The following is a 15,675-nucleotide window of genomic DNA, read 5'->3' on the forward strand; positions in this document are numbered from 1 at the left end:
AGGCCACAGTAAAGGAGTCTGGATGCTATTTTAAGTGTGACAAGATGTAATCGGAAGGCTTTAAGCAGGGGAGTGACATGATCTTTTTGACTACTCTGGTTATTGGAGAATGGATTTAAAGAAACAAAGATGGAGGGCGCCTGGGTGGCTCAGTTGGTTAAGCGACTGCCTTCGGCTCAGGTCATGATCCTGGAGTCCCGGGATCGAGTCCCATATCGGGCTCCCTGCTCGGCAGGGAGTCTGCTTCTCCCTCTGACCCTCTTCCCTCTCGTGCTCTCTATCTCTCATTCTCTCTCTCAAATAAATAAATAAAATCTTTAAAAAAAAAAAAAAAGAAACAAAGATGGAAAAAGGGATCTAACATCCCCAGAGTTAAGGAGAATATGGTTCAGTCACCAAGCTCTTTCAGGACATTCGGGTTTCATTGTCATTCCTAACATAAGAGTACCAGTGTGAGGATTATGTTTGCTGATATGGAAGGCTTCATGGAGCTCATGCCTGTGCTAAATAGAAATAAAAAGTAGCCGCTTTTGGCTTTCAGCTCGGGGAGGCAAAGTTGCAACTTGCTTTGGTCGTCCCGAATCCGGGTTCATCCGACACCAGCCACCTCTGCCATGCCGCCTAAGTTTGACCCCAATGAGATCAAAGTCGTGTACCTGAGGTGCCCCTGTGGCGAAGTCGATGACACGTCTGCCCTGGCCCCGAAGATCGGCCGGCTGGGTCTGTCTCCAAAGAAGGTTGGTGATGACATCGCCACGGCAACCAGTGATTGGAAGGGTCTAAGGATTACAGTGAAACTGACCCCTCAGAACAGACAGGCCCAGATTGAAGTGGGACCTTCTGCCTCTGCCCTGATTATCAAAGCCCTCAAGGAACCACCAAGAGACAGAAAGAAGCAGAAAAACATTAAGCACAGTGAAACTATCACTTTTGATGAGATCGTCAGTATTGCCCGACAGATGCGACACCGATCCTTAGACAGAGAACTCTCTGGAACCATTAAAGAAATCCTGGGGACTGCCCAGTCTGTGGGCTGCAATGTTGATGGCCACCACCCTCATGACATCACAGATGACATCAACAGTGGTGCGGTGAAATGCCCAGCTAGTCAACTACAAAGGAAAATGTTTCAATAAAGGATCATTTGATAACCAAAAAATAAAATTAAAAAAGTAGCCATTCAAATAGCAGTAGTAAGGATAGGGAAACGTAGGGGAGGGAATATCAGAAGTCCATAAATGTAAAGTCCATAAATGAAGGCATGAAGGTGGTAAAGAGTGATGAAGTGGGTGTGGGTGTTTTCTTGTCTAAATGGGAGCTAAGAAATGATAACCTAAACAGGTAACAGGGACCTTGTCCTCGGGTGGGGTGTGGGTGTGAGATCGGTAGGGGGCTTAAGTTTTATTTTCTGTAGTTGAAGCTACTGAAGGATCTTAAGTAGGATGGTGATAGAAGTGTATTATGGGGGCACCTGGCTGGCTCAGTTGGAGGGACGTGCAGCTCTTGATCTTGGGGTTGTAGGTTCCAGCCCTACGTTGGATGTAGAGATTACCCAAAAATAAAATCTTAAATACATGTAATATGGATATCCTGACATCAGCATAAGATGAGTTTCAGAGAGCAAAGACCAGAGGGGTAAGGAAGTGAGAGAAAAGAATTCTCACTGGGGAAAGAAAGCAACACACTAAGGCTGTTCATCTCATCTGCATCATGAACAAGTACCACTATTTTCGTATGTATTAGACTTTTAGGAAGCTTATTCCAGGTAACAGGTACTGAGTGGCCAAACCGGGATTTAAAGCTATTTTGTTGTTACAGGAGGACAAAAAAAAAAAAACAAAAAAACCCAAACCAAACCAAATCAGCAAGCCCATGATGTCATATGTACATTCAGAATTTTTATTTCAAAACAAAGAACCACAGTAACATGAATAATAAAAAACCCATTTGGAAATATTCACAATCTGGTCACTGAGAAATGGGAAAACTTCCCCACAGCATTACTGCCCACCCACTGGTTTTGAGGAGCCGGAAGTAGAGGTGCAGTTAAAGTCACCTGTTGAACCAAGCCCCATTCCATATAAGCTGTTTTTTTCCCCAAAACGCTCAATGACCAGGGGCAACAGTGAGAACTGGTGACTAAAATACTGTCATAGGCAAGGGTTTGGCTAAAGGGTCTGAAGCATGTAAGCACCAAGGAGAGAAAGAGTGGTCAAGCAACATATGAAAGAAGGAAGACAGAGTAGGTGTCATGGGGCCCAATCTCCATTTATCAAAATACTGGGAAACTAGATGATTGTACAGGTGTCCATGACCTGGGCTAAGTGTACATCCCTCCACCTCATCCGGCTCTCTAAAATGCTCCCGAGTTACAAGTCTTCAGTTTGTTTCTTACTCCATAAAAGAAAGGCTCCTTCTCCCCTATGACTCCCCTCCAGGAGGCCACATGTTCTGATCTCACATTCTCCTTTCATACTGCCATTGTCTCGGTCTAGGGGGAGGCAGAGTCCTCCACCCTCAATCTGAAGATTTAAGGAGTTCTCCCCCCAGTTGTCCAACAAGGAAAGGTAGCCAGATGCGACTGAACTCTGAAGTCTGGAACCAAACCGTAGATGCAAATTCCACCCAGCAGAGGCAGTGTTCTTTATATATAGAGAGAGGAGTTTGAACACATTCTATTCAAAAGGGGGCTGTAGGTACATAAAGGACACAAGTTACCAGTCATCTACTTCCACCAGAGCAAAGTGACAGTGCACATACATTCATACTCTCTCAAGTGTGGGATACACCGTACATTTACTCGTATTGTCCCAAATGTATGGTCCCCTAAGAGCGCTTGACGTCATACTATGCGAATATGGCAACAGAACAAGCATGCGATGACCCTTAGCGACAACATATTTCAACTAGATAATAATCGTTCAGGAAAAATCCTCTCCCAGAGCTGAGGTTACAAATTCCAAGTTAGTTGATGAACATTCTCCTCTGAATTCTTTTAAAGCTATGGCTTAAAACAAAATATCAACAACTAAAATCTCCTAAAGAACAAAATGGAGAAATACAGAACCTCTACCAAGAACCACTATTTTGGGTTCCTCATTTGGAAGGTTCTCCCACCAGGCGGGTATTAGGAATACTTTAACCCGCACCCCCCACAGTGAGTCCACTATAAGGGGAAGAAGTTGTTTTGTCCAGTGAGGGGAGAAAGGATATCTAGAAATAACCTTCCCTTCTCTGGACTCCAACCAAAATTAGAACCCATCCACCACCATTAGCTATAATGCCCATCTTAATAACCCTAGATTTCAAGTAACACTACATATTATTTTAAACAAAGAAAAAAGTTCTAAAGGTAACCAGAAGCTTCTTAAAACAGGCACATCACTTTTCTCAGAAATTAAACTTGAGAGTTTCCACCTGAAGGTTAAGAGGCAATGTGCAAACTTCACACACCCCATCATGTACCCTCTGAGAACACATTATACTGCTCCCTGAATCTTCCCCTTATTGCACCACGACCGCTCCAGTATCAAATCTTCTACTCTAGAACCTCTCTTCAAGCGCCTCCCTCTATCCTCAATTTCCTTCTGTTTTCATTATTTGGTAAAATTATTTTACACTTAAAAAAATAAATATTTATGCAATAAAACCAGAAGATAAAATAAATAAAACTCAAGTTAATTTGCTCTGCAGAGCTGTATGGATGCGAGGGAGGTGCTCTTATGTAATCCCTCTCTGCCCTCCACACTCATAGATCTGCTTCCTGGGAAGTCGGGGGTCGGGGAAACTGCACCTCACTCTTACTCCCCTCCCCTATTGGCCGTGGTGAGGCCCTATTAGAACCCAAGGGAGGAAGAGACGACAATGCTGTCAGATGGCAAGTGGCCAATGCCTCCTGAAATGAGGGTAGGTTTGCTTGGTCTCTCCTAAACAGAAGAGAATGTCCAAGAAATGAAATGTTTTGAAAGCCATTAATGATACAACTAACTCCTACACTGGGTTCCTCTGTGGGATGAGAAAGGAATCAAGTAGCAGCATTCAGAAACAGTCCTGGGTTACAAGCTGATGAGGTCTCTCCCTCATCTGGGGAGAGGTTGCTTTTCCATGTTGGGAGGGAGGCGGGAAGGAGGCATGGCTTAGACGGTGGGGTTTACTTCATGGGCTGGATCCTGTTCATCTCCACGGTGGGGACATTCCCAGCTCTGTTAGCCTCCCGAGCCTGCCCCTCGAAGGCTCGTGTGATTTCCTCAAAAGTCCTGCCACGAGTCTCAGGGACTTTGAAGAAGGTCAAGACCAAGAAGACAATGAGGAAGCCAGTGAAGATGATAAAAACATAGGCTCCTAAATAGAACTAGTGAAAAGATAAAGAAAAAGGAGTGTCAGTGTAAATTCTGGTCATTGCCAAACCCCTTCCCTTCCCATCCATTTCTAGTAGGCTTCGGGACACAACCCTTCCACATTTAACAACAACATATAGTCTTCCTCCGTATTTTTTTTAAAAAGATTTCGTTTATTTATTTGACAGAGAGAGACACAGTGAGAGAGGGAACACAAGCAGGGGGAGCGGGAGAGGGAGTGGCAGGCTTCCCTCTGGGCAGGAATCCTGAGGTGGGGCTCGATCCCAGGACCCTGGGATCATGACCTGAGCCAAGGGCAGACACCTAAAGACTGAACCACCCAGGCGCCCCTTCCTTGGATGTTTAGGATGCCATTGCTCATTTACTGTATTTCCCTGCAATTCTGCATCATTCCTTTTCCTATTCGTTAAAGATCCCTGCTTCCAAATACCTATTGAGTATTTTAGGACTTTTTTTTTTCCTTTATTTTATTTATTTGTCAGAGATAGAGCACAAGCAGGGGGAGAAACAGGCTCCCCTCTGAACAAGGAACTACATGTGGGGCGCGATCCCAGGACCTCGGGATCAAGACCTGAGCTGAAGGCAGACGCTTAACCGACTGAGCCACCCAGGCGCCCCTAGGACTTTTGATGATTATTTTTAAAATCCAGGTTTCTGAAAGACTCACAGAAATAGGAAATGCATTCTAGAAGTCCACTGCAAGTGCCTTTATTTAAGGAACCAGCTCTGGGTCATTTTATATAATAGGACCTACCTCAGTCATTCATTAACATCCTATGATTATTAGTGAGCCTTTAAGGACATGAGGTCACTAATGCCAGCTCATTCAAATTGTGGATTTTAAGTGTTGGTCTGGAATCCTTTGGCATTCATCATGATCTTTGTATCTAGCCAGAACTATGCTTGTAATCACCTAGACTAGTGGTCTTTTAAACGTTCCCAATTTTGGGGTACCCAGCTGCCTCAGTCAGTAGAACATGCGACTCCTGATCTCCCCCAGGTCTTGAGTTTGAGCCCCTTGTTGGGGGTAGAGTTTACTTTAAAAAAACAGAAGTTCCCAGTTTTGCCCTCCTGCTTCAATCTTTTTTGTTGCTACCATTCCTTCTTTTTCTATATGCCATTGAAAATAAAAAAAAAATCTGGTTTAAAACACTAGATATTTGGGGGGGCACCTGGGTGCTTCAGTTGCTTGATCGTCTGCCTTCAGCTCGGGTCATGATCCTGGGGTCCCATGATCGAGCCCCGCATCCAGCTCTCTGCTCAACGGAGAGCTTGCTTCTCCATCTCCTGCCTGCTGCTCTGCCTACCTGTGGTCGCACTCTCTCTCTCTTCCTGCCAAATAAATAAGTAAAATCCTTAAAAAAAAATAAAAAACAACACTTGATATCTGGGGCGCCTGGGTGGCTGTTGGTTGAGCGTCTGACTCTTGGTTTCGGCTCAGGAGATCAAGCCGTGGGTCAGGTTCAGTGCTTGACGCAGTATCTGCTTGCGATTCTCTCCCTCTCCCTCTGCTCCTCCCCCTCCCACATTCAATCTCTCTCTCTAAAATAAGTAAAATCTTTAAAAAAAAAAAAAAAAAAAACAAACTCCACTTGATATCTAACCCTCTGTGGTGTCAGTTACCAAATTTTAAACCTGTCGGCTTAAGTGAGCTGCTTTTGAGATGGACTCGGTGAGTTTTGTTTGAATTTACTTACTGCAGCTGAAGGGAACAGGAGCCCGACCAGGAAGTTGGAGGTCCAGTTGGAACAACCAGCCACTGCCATCGCGGCCGGGCGGGGTCCTTGGCTGAAGAGTTCGGCCACGATAAACCAGGGAATGGGGCCTGGGCCAACTTCAAAGAAGGCCACAAAGACCAGGGTAGCCCCGATGCAAACAAAGCTCATCCAATTATACTCATCCTAAATGAGGAGGAACAAAGGAAAGCTAGTAGTCAAGACAGCTTGACCTGGATAGATCTAGCCTCCCAGGGAGGAGGACTGACTGATAACGGAAGCTCCCTCTGTCTGGGGTACAATGGAGTTCTTTGACTTAAGAGTCAAAAGGCCTGGGTTTTTGAATCGTAGCCTTGTGCTCACACCATCTGTCATTTTGCACCAAGATCATTTCATCACCTGTAAAATGGGAATAATTCCCTCAAGAATACTTGAAGAATTAAATTACATGAGGTATTTTACACGCTCTATGTTATACAGATGTTAAGAATTACAGCAGTTTAGTTACCGTTCTCTGAGGATTCATTTTTCTTAAATCTCTGGGCATGGGACTTTACGGGTCTCCCACTCACCTCTCCCACCCACGTCAGCGTCACCTGTGACCTATTCTCCCTCCTTCCCCTCCGTTTCCTTCACTCAAAGAGCACGCACCTTTAGTAACAATGAGATGGTCATAAAGATGGAACAAACAGCCATCCCTCCAAGGCCAGTCATATGGAGAGTCCTCCTCCCTGCCCTTTCCACCAGAAACAGCTAAAAGAAGAATAATATAACATAAAATTTCTGCTTTCCCTTTCCTGAAAACTGTATGAACTACCGGAATGTGCCGTACCAATGGCAGGATACTTGGTAGAGTCACATGTGCCCTTTTAGTTGAGTTTCAAGCATCCTACAAATCCCTTTTATACCTCTCTCTTTCCCACCCACTTCATATTTCCTTGAGAGTGAAGACTACTCATACCCATCATTCAATCGCTCTTCTTTCCCAAAGAAGAACGAAACAACCACAACTGTTTAAATGACGGTAGGGAGGGAGATGGAAGGACACAAACCTCATCTTTGAACATGTGTAGGAAGAACGCCCCTCCCCCTGCCCCCAAACTATCACAGCATCCAACTTACAGAGACAACAGTGAAGATGGTATTCACTACACCCGTGCCGATGGTGGCATAGATTGGCTCCTCAATACCTGCATCTCTGAAGATTCCAGTTGAATAATAGAACACCTAATAGGAAACAAAAGATGATGCAACTCTGAAACAGCAGCTGGGCACCGCAGTTAAAGAGAACCCTTGGAAAAATACACTCAAAGTCCCAGGAGCTTAAGGAGTCCTTTCTGGGTTTTTCATTCAATCAGTGTCTTTTCTGCAAAGAAATCTTCTCTATCTTATCTCTATTCTCTTCTTAGTTCTCAGTTCTACCTACTGTTTCCGCTTCTTCTTCAATGTTTATTCCTCCTGTTCATTGAAGTCTCCTCCTTACATCTATTCTATTAACTTAGATATAAAGATTTTTTTCGGTTTGTTGTAAAGTTCGGTGGTGGTTTTTTGGTTTTTTGTTTTTTTTAAAGTAATCTCTACACCCAACATGGGGCTGGAACTCAAGACACCCCAAGATCAAGAGTCACGTGATCTTCCAACAAAGCCAGCCAGCAGCAAGTTCCTCAATTAAGCTTCTTCAATGGACAATTCCTCTAACCTTAAAACAGTGATAGGCACACACCGATATCCTACTTCGACAGCGAAGCCAACTGAGGAGGAACCTCAGCCTGCTCATGTTATTAGAAACAGAACTTGGGCTGGAATCCCTAGCCCCAGGTCCTCTCCAAGTGTTCTAGGAAATGACAGCCGCTATCATCTTAATGTAATATGTACTATTAAGTAAGCTACTGTTTATACTATTTTTTATTATTTGCTCGTCAGCATGCTGACATGTAGGGTTGCTACAGCTACCACAGTCAAAGGGATGTCAAAATATTGAACTCAGACCTCAAGGTAATAAGGGAACAGGATCTAGATCCTCTAGGTTCAGTTCCTCAGGTTTGGGTCAAGAGTTTATTATTTCATCCAGAGTGTTTGCCTCTACAGCCGTATTCATCAGACTTTTTGATCAATATATGCGTCGACTCTGGGTTACGTTCTCAAGAAACAACTCTTCAGATACCTACAACCTCGGATAGAAACGATGGATACTTCTGTTTTCTAAAATAAGACTAATAAGGCTGTGCTTTTTTTTGTTTAAAATTATTTTTGGGGTGCCTGGGCTGCTCATTTGGTTAAGCATCTGCCTTTGGCTCAGGTCATGATCCCGGGGTCCTGGTATAGAGCCCCACATTGGGCTCCCTGCTCAATGAGGAGTCTGCTTCTCCCTCTCCTTCTACCCCCACCCCCGCTCGTGTTCTGTCTCAAATGAATAAATGAGATATTTTATTTTTCAATAATCCCTATACCCAATGTGGGGATCGAACTCACAACCCCAAGATCAAGAGTTGCATGCTCTATTGAATAAGCCAGATAGGCACCCCACAGTGATTCTTAAAATGACAAAATTGGAAACTGGGATCCACCAAAATCATCTCAGAGGTTTTTTTAAAACTATTTTTCCTCCCAATTTCTGATATCACAGCCTCTAACCCTTTATGAAAAGCACTGCTTTTTCAAATACAAATAACCTTCTTGTGTGTTAGGGAGAAATGGCCAAGGACCAACTTACTATTTTGAACATCAAGTGTGTTTGGCAAATGCTTTGCTACAAAATGGCCTAATCATATTGATCAAGACTGATGATGGAATAATATTATGCAGCCATCAAAAGGAATGAGATCTTGCCATTTGCAACGACGTGGATGGAACTGGAGGGGATTATGCTGAGTGAAATAAGTCAATCAGGGAAAGACATGTATCATATGACCTCACTGATATGAGGAATTCTTAACCTCAGGAAACAAACTGAGGGTTGCTTGAATGGTGAGGGGGTGGGAGGAATGGGGTGGCTGGGTGATAGACATTGGGGAGGCTTTGTGCTATGGCGAGTGCTGTGAATTGTGCAAGATTGTTGAATCACAGATCTGTACCTCTGAAACAAACGATGCAATATATGTTAAGACAAAAAAAAAGAAGATAGCAGGAGGGGAAGAATGAAGGGGGGGAAATCGGAGGGGGAGATGACCCTTGAGAGACTATGGACTCTGAGAAACAAACTGAGGGTTCTAGAGGGGAGGGGGATGGGAGGATGGGTTAGCCTGGTGATGGGTATTAAAGAGGGCACGTTCTGCGTGGAGCACTGGGTGTTATGCACAAACAATGAAACATGGAACATTACATCCAAAACTAATGATGTGATATATGGTGATTAACATAACAATAAAAATTAAAAAAAAAAAGACTGATGAGAAACCCTCTGGGCATGAATCGGATCAAGAGTATGCTTCATATCCAAAAATTTTATCTGCAAATGGACAGAAGGTATAGGAATATTCTCTCTTACCACCACTAGGATCCAAAAGCTGGAAGGTAATATCTGCATAGAATTCAAGCTACCTGCCATATGTCACCTTCCATTTTGCTCCCCACTTCCAACTATCAGAGTCACTATTCTGGTTGTAACAACACAGACAGACTAGGAAGGCCCGCTCTATCTGAAGTTCCCAGTGTATCCCCAGACCTCTTGAATTCATTGCCTACTTATTCCCCAGGGCTTTACAATGATATTTTTTAGACTGTGAAGTCCTGGAAAAAAGCCACAGCATGTAAACTCTTGGATCTACTTTAGTTGTATGGCCTGCCTTATCACTGATGACATCAGAAAAGACTGATCAGATTTGTAAAAGACAACTGGAAATAAAAAATGAGTGGTCAGAAGGAGGAATAATGAAAAGCAGATAAATATGTCGCGTCCTACATACTGAAAAAAGTTTGAAAGAGGACAATGTTAACCATAAGGTCCAAGACAAAAGGTGATGAATTTTTCGTTTTATCATTTATTTTCTTATTTTCCCACATGGAAAACATGTACTGAAGATAGAATTTTAAAGAAATAAAAACAGGGGTACCCGTCCGGCTCAGTAGGAAGAGCATGCGACTCTTGATCTCGGGGTTGTGAGTCCGAGCCCCAGGTTGCGAGTAGAGATTATGTAAATAAACTTAAAATACGAAACCATGTCAAAACCTGGATAATCAGTATTTCTGGAGTGGCTGCTGCGGGGCGAGCATCGTGGGGACTCTGCAGGTGTAAGGAGGTGAGCAGGCCCCTCGGGCAGGTGCGTGAACTGTGTGCGGGACCCCCTGGGACACAGAGTAGCTACTCACAGCATTGATTCCAGACAGCTGCTGGGACAGCTGGAGCATGATGGAAATCATAATGGGCTGCTGGTAGCTCCGTGACCTGAAGAGCTCCAGCACCGTGGCTTGCTTCTCTTGTGCCATCCTGGTGCTCTCATCTTTCATCTCCTGGATGTCCTGAGTCACGTCCTGGGTGCCCCACAATCGCTGGAGGACTGGTCAAACAGACAGACAAAGAAAGGAGAAAGATAAGGTGCTGTCCCAACTTCATTTTCCCTATAACACAGCTGGGAAGAAGCCACACTTAGATGAGCCCCGGATATGGCTCATCCATTAGCATCTGTGCCTTAACCTGCTTCTCACTCCACTCTTTAGGGGTGGAAAGTTTCTCACTCCAGAGCAATCAGGAAAGTCTCCAGCTTGGATCCAGAGGGGCCAGGAAAGGAGCGGACAAAACCAGATCCAATGCCCTCATCCTGAAACAAACCACAACCCCCAAATTCCCACAGCGAAGGTGTGAAGGATACTCACTGTCCCTAGCACTCTCCTCTTCCTTTCTGTTGATGAGCAAAAATCTAGGACTCTCGGGGCAAAACGGAAGGGCTGCGCTTTGCAGGACAGCTGGAATGATGGTGAAGCCCAAAAGCAGGGGCCAAAGCTCTTCAGTCCCCATGATGACTTTCAGACCAAAGATCTAGAAACCAGATAAAGACGATACTTTATAAAGCTCATACTTTATATAAGCCACAAGTCACTTTAAAAAAACTGGGGGGCTCAGTCGGTTATGCATCTGCCGTTGGCTCAGGTCAGGATCCCAGGGTCCTGGGATCCAGTCTGCACTGGGCTCTCTGCTCAGCGGGGCGTCTGCTTCTCCCTCCGCCCCTAGCCCTCCTCCCCTTACGCGTGCGCTCTGTCTCTCTCAAAAATAAATCAGAAAAAATTTTCAGAAAATCATCCCTTCTTTTACCACAGGAAAAGATAAATTCTGTTTCTTCTCCTTTCTCTACCCTGCCTGCTTCTTTAGCCACCTGTGAGCTATAGTAATAATACCTGAAACTGACATATACTTGAATATAGGTCAGATGTTCCTGCCCAGAAAACTGACACGCATTCAGTATGAGGTCTAGAGTACCTGAGCCACCAGGATCCCGATGACGATGTCCAGCTGGTTGAGAGTGCCAAAGGCCCCCCAGAGGCCAGTGGGAGAGACCTCGCCGATGTACATGGGCACAAAACCTGTGCAGAGGCCGCAGAAGAGGCCAATAACCAAGCGGCCCAGGATCAGCATTTCAACCGACCGGGCTATTTTGCAGAACCCCGTAAGGCAGCCACCAGCGACAGCCAAGAGGTTGACAATGAGCATTGAATTGCGCCTGAAAAGGTTAAAAAACAAGAGAAGTTAGCAACATAGGCCAGGCCGAAACTTCTCTCTTTCCTGATCTCTCTACCCTTCTCCAGGCTCATGTTATCTGCTCTTCCGGTTTGAAGTTCTCCTCTTTCTGTTATCAGAACATTTCCAGTTGGGCTAAGATCAATGGTTCTTACACCTCTGTAGGCATAAAACTCACCTAGAGAACTTGTTGAAGATTCTTTTAATTCCCAGCGGTAGCCAGGGTGGTAGCAAGCACAAAGGCCAGTAGTTCTCAAAGTTGTCCACAAACTAAGAGCATCAGCTAGAAATGGGCAAGAAATTAAAACTGTCCCACCCCACCCCAATTTAGTAAATCATTAGGTTTGACTCTGGGACGGAGCAATCTGTTCCCAAAAGCCGTCCTGGTGATCTGATTCTAGCTAAGGTCCGAGAACCACTGCCCTGGGCAATTCTCATACAGCTGGTCCACGAACACACTCAAGAGAAATTTCCGGACCCGTGCTGAAATTTTGATGCTTCTTACTGCATTTTGTTGCAATATAGTTGCTTAGATGGCACCAACATACTAATGAGAACAGATTTCAGACAAAAGCTTTCTATGCGCAGAAAGGTAGACAGCTTCAGCTCTCCGGCTCTCGGCTACCCTGTGGTGACAGCCACTTACAGTAAGTATTGATAGCCAGTAGAAAATAATAAATTACTGAATCTATGTGTTAAACGTGGGAGGCAAAGCCACGGAAACAACTAGAGGAAGACGGAAGAGATTAACAGTGAAAAATCACTGCAGATGTTTGGAAGATACTTCTGGGATTCTGCCCTTGGGTGGCCTGCTGGAATTACCCGGGGAGTCCTGAAACGCTGGTACTTTTTTTAATTGGGTTATGTTAATCACCATATATTACATCATTAGTTTTTGATGTAGTGTTCCATGATTCATTATTTGCGTATAACACCCAGAGCTCCATGCAGAACGTGCCCTCCTTAATACCCAGCACCGGGCTAACCCATCCTCCCACCCCCCCTTCCCCTCTAGAACCCTCAGTATGTTTTTCAGAGTCCATCGTCTCTCATGGTTCATCTCCCCCTCCGATTTCCCCCCTTCATTCTTTTCCTCCTTTTATTTTCTTCTTTTTTAACATAGAGTGTATTATTTGAGAAACGCTGGTACTTTTAAAAGCTCCCTGGGAGATCCTAAACGTGCAGCCAAAGGAGAGAACCTGCTGTTAAGAGAAAAATTTCATCCCTCATGCTCACTTTTACCTTTCTCTGCATTCCTTTCCTGGTTTCCCTACTTCCTCTATCAGGTTCTTTTGCTAATAAAATAAAGATAGGAAGAAAGTCACTGAATTATGGGAGGGCCACCTTAAAATGTCAATGACTTTAGTAGACACAAGGTGCCTCAAAAATGCAAACACAATTGGGCGCGTGGGTGCCTCAGTTGGTTAAGCGACTGCCTTAGGCTCAGGTCATGATCCTGGAGTCCCGGGATCGAGTCCGCATCGGGCTCCCTGCTCAGCAGGGAGTCTGCTTCTCCCTCTGGCCCTCTTCACTCTCATGCTCTCTGTCTCTCATTCTCTCTCTCTCTCAAATAAATAAATAAAATCTTTAAAAAAAAAATGCAAACAGAACAAACACCAAACATTATCAAATAAAATGGGCTGCTTTTAAATTTTTTTAGACGGTGAATTCTATTTGTGTTTCCAGAACGTCTAAATTAGCAAATGAAATGGTTTCTTCACCAGCCATTACTGAAAGTATTCTGCTAAGACATTTTATTAAGTCAGCAAGAATGAGAAGATTCAATTTTCTTTTGGGGGCGAAAAATGTCAGGTATTTGGCCATTATCCACATTTGCCACAGGCCAAGGATTATAAAATGTTTCCTCCCAATCCTGGCTTGTAAACACAAGCATGAAATCCCAAATTTTTCAAGAAAGGCAAACAACTTCTGACCTTGTAAATCAAGTAGGCTTCTGGGAAATTCCATAGTGCACTTTATTGCAGAGAGTACTGAATTAGCTTCAGCTGCACTCAAAGGTAATCTCTTGATGGGCAGCCGAGCTCCAAGCAGCCCTTTTCAGTACCAGTTGGCCCAAATTTGCCTCCATGGGAATTTGGGACGCTCTCATTCAAATGCATCATCACCTCTCCATCCTAATTCTCAATACCTGTTCTCAATGCAACCAGCATAGCCCCCCTCCTTGCCCAGTTTCTGGTCGATACCTGCCAAAGCGGTTGACAAAGAGTCCAACGGAGAAGGAGCCAATCATACCACCAACGGAGAAGATGGCCACAGACAAGGACCAGAGGGAAGTGAGTAACACCTCAGTGGGACGGTCGCTCAACGTCTCCTCCAGGGTGTAATTGAGAAAGTCCTTTATGATCTGCCAATTAAAATGACTGGTGGGCAGACTGTTACAGCTGAATGAGAAGGGGCAAATATCGGGGATCTTCCCCTCCCTAAGAAAACAGCATTACAATGACTGGTAGAGAATCAAGTAAATGAACGGGTGGGGATGGAAGAGATAGAGAACCTTTGGAGGTTCATGGTAGCTCTGAAAAGAACAATTTTGATTTGTCCTGAAAATCCCAGTAGGTGGTTAGCACTGATGTTCAGTGACTACCCCAGTCCTCCCCTAAGACCCTCCCACCCTCCTTGTAACTAACCCCTGAGGCATAATAAAGGAAGTGTATCACGATAGCGTGAGGGGAAGCATGGATACAGTCCAGTCAAGGGTATGGGGAGCAAGTGAGCTTTTTGCTTTTAATGATTCACTTAGACTTCCCCACCAATGTTATTCTGCCTCTTCAGCCTTCACCAAGCGAGATACCAAGTTTGTCTGAAATTCTTCGTTCTTGAAACCCTACTTAAAGGAATAATTTACCTATTCCAAATTCTAACTCTGGTCACCTGGCACTCACCATCTCAGGAGCATTGATGACTCCGGTGTTGTAGCCAAACTGGAAAGAGCCTATTGTAGCAATGGAGATGGCAAAGATCAGAGGCGCTGTGACCTGGGGTTGGGGGGGAGAAGGGAAGAAACAGTCCTTAAAGCTCTCGGCTGATGATTGTCTCTTATTAATTAAGGAGAGATATTAGGAGCACTCGGCCTATGAGTGGTATGAAAAGAACAAAAACTTAACGAAATTTAGGTAACGAATGGGGGAACACAAAAGACAGGTTATACTGAAGAACTTCTCCGGAGATATACAGACAACCACGTAAACTTGGGAAAAGCGGCAAGAAAATTTGGGAAGAAAGTTAAGAGGAACTGGGTTAACTCGTTTCAAACTATTAAAAAAAAATTGCCCCATATAAAAGCAAGCTTAAAACTGCAGGGAAAGAGCCTTGGGATTCCTAAAAATGGATTCTTTTGGAAACAGCTAGATCCAGTGCTGTCTCCTCCTGTACCCCAGATCCCACTGAAGCCAGAGTGGTCGTGGTGGTCTCTGCACCACTGGGCTGTTGTAGCGCTCTGGATGATGTAATCTACAAAATCTACCCAGGGTATCCTGGTACCCATTTGAAATTCTTCCTGTTTACTTCGTTTTGTACCACTACGCCCACCCAGCAGGGGGAGAGCACAAGCTCACTCCCAATGTAACAGACCGGAGATGTGGTGGGGAGAAGGGAGTCATCTCTCACCCTGCTGGGAGTAATTCAAGTGTGTGTTTATCTTAGATTTCCAGCTCAAGGTAAGCTCAATTTTTAGGGCTGAGGACATCCTTCCTTACCTTAAACTCCCTCCCCCTTTTAGGTTAGACGGACTGGCCAGCCAGAAGTTTCACGTTGACCTCCCACCCCAGACAACTTGGCCTTAAGTACCCGAGTGGCCCCCGCCTGCACACAGCTCTTTCTGTTTAATCCCTTTCTCATCAGTAATGACCTCTTCCTTCTGCCTCGCCTCATCCTTTACTATTCTTGAGGGCCTTTTTCTCCTCCCTGTTTT

At 44.6% G+C, this 15,675-nt stretch overlaps 1 protein-coding gene across 6 annotated transcripts in view; it reads right to left on the bottom strand.

Moving 5' to 3' along the window:
• Positions 1-1,902: 1,902 nt before the first annotated feature.
• Positions 1,903-15,675, bottom strand: part of LOC113922270 (solute carrier family 2, facilitated glucose transporter member 3-like) — a 67,834-nt gene continuing 54,061 nt past the window's right edge. For 5 of the 6 annotated variants that reach the window (XM_035721933.1, XM_035721931.1, XM_035721932.1 and 2 more), the window contains 9 exons: positions 14,648-14,740; positions 13,949-14,109; positions 11,487-11,727; positions 10,886-11,048; positions 10,382-10,569; positions 7,196-7,300; positions 6,725-6,826; positions 6,056-6,259; positions 1,903-4,351 (listed from right to left, as the gene is read on the bottom strand). In XM_035721933.1, the coding sequence (XP_035577826.1) occupies positions 4,151-4,351; positions 6,056-6,259; positions 6,725-6,826; positions 7,196-7,300; positions 10,382-10,569; positions 10,886-11,048; positions 11,487-11,727; positions 13,949-14,109; positions 14,648-14,740 (1,458 nt within the window). In that variant the 3' untranslated portion in view covers positions 1,903-4,150. The remainder of the gene's footprint in view (positions 4,352-6,055; positions 6,260-6,724; positions 6,827-7,195; positions 7,301-10,381; positions 10,570-10,885; positions 11,049-11,486; positions 11,728-13,948; positions 14,110-14,647; positions 14,741-15,675) is intronic. The other variant, XM_035721935.1, reaches the window with a different exon arrangement.

This window comes from Zalophus californianus, chromosome 9 (assembly GCF_009762305.2).
Source record: "Zalophus californianus isolate mZalCal1 chromosome 9, mZalCal1.pri.v2, whole genome shotgun sequence".
NCBI classification, from domain to species: domain Eukaryota; kingdom Metazoa; phylum Chordata; class Mammalia; order Carnivora; family Otariidae; genus Zalophus; species Zalophus californianus.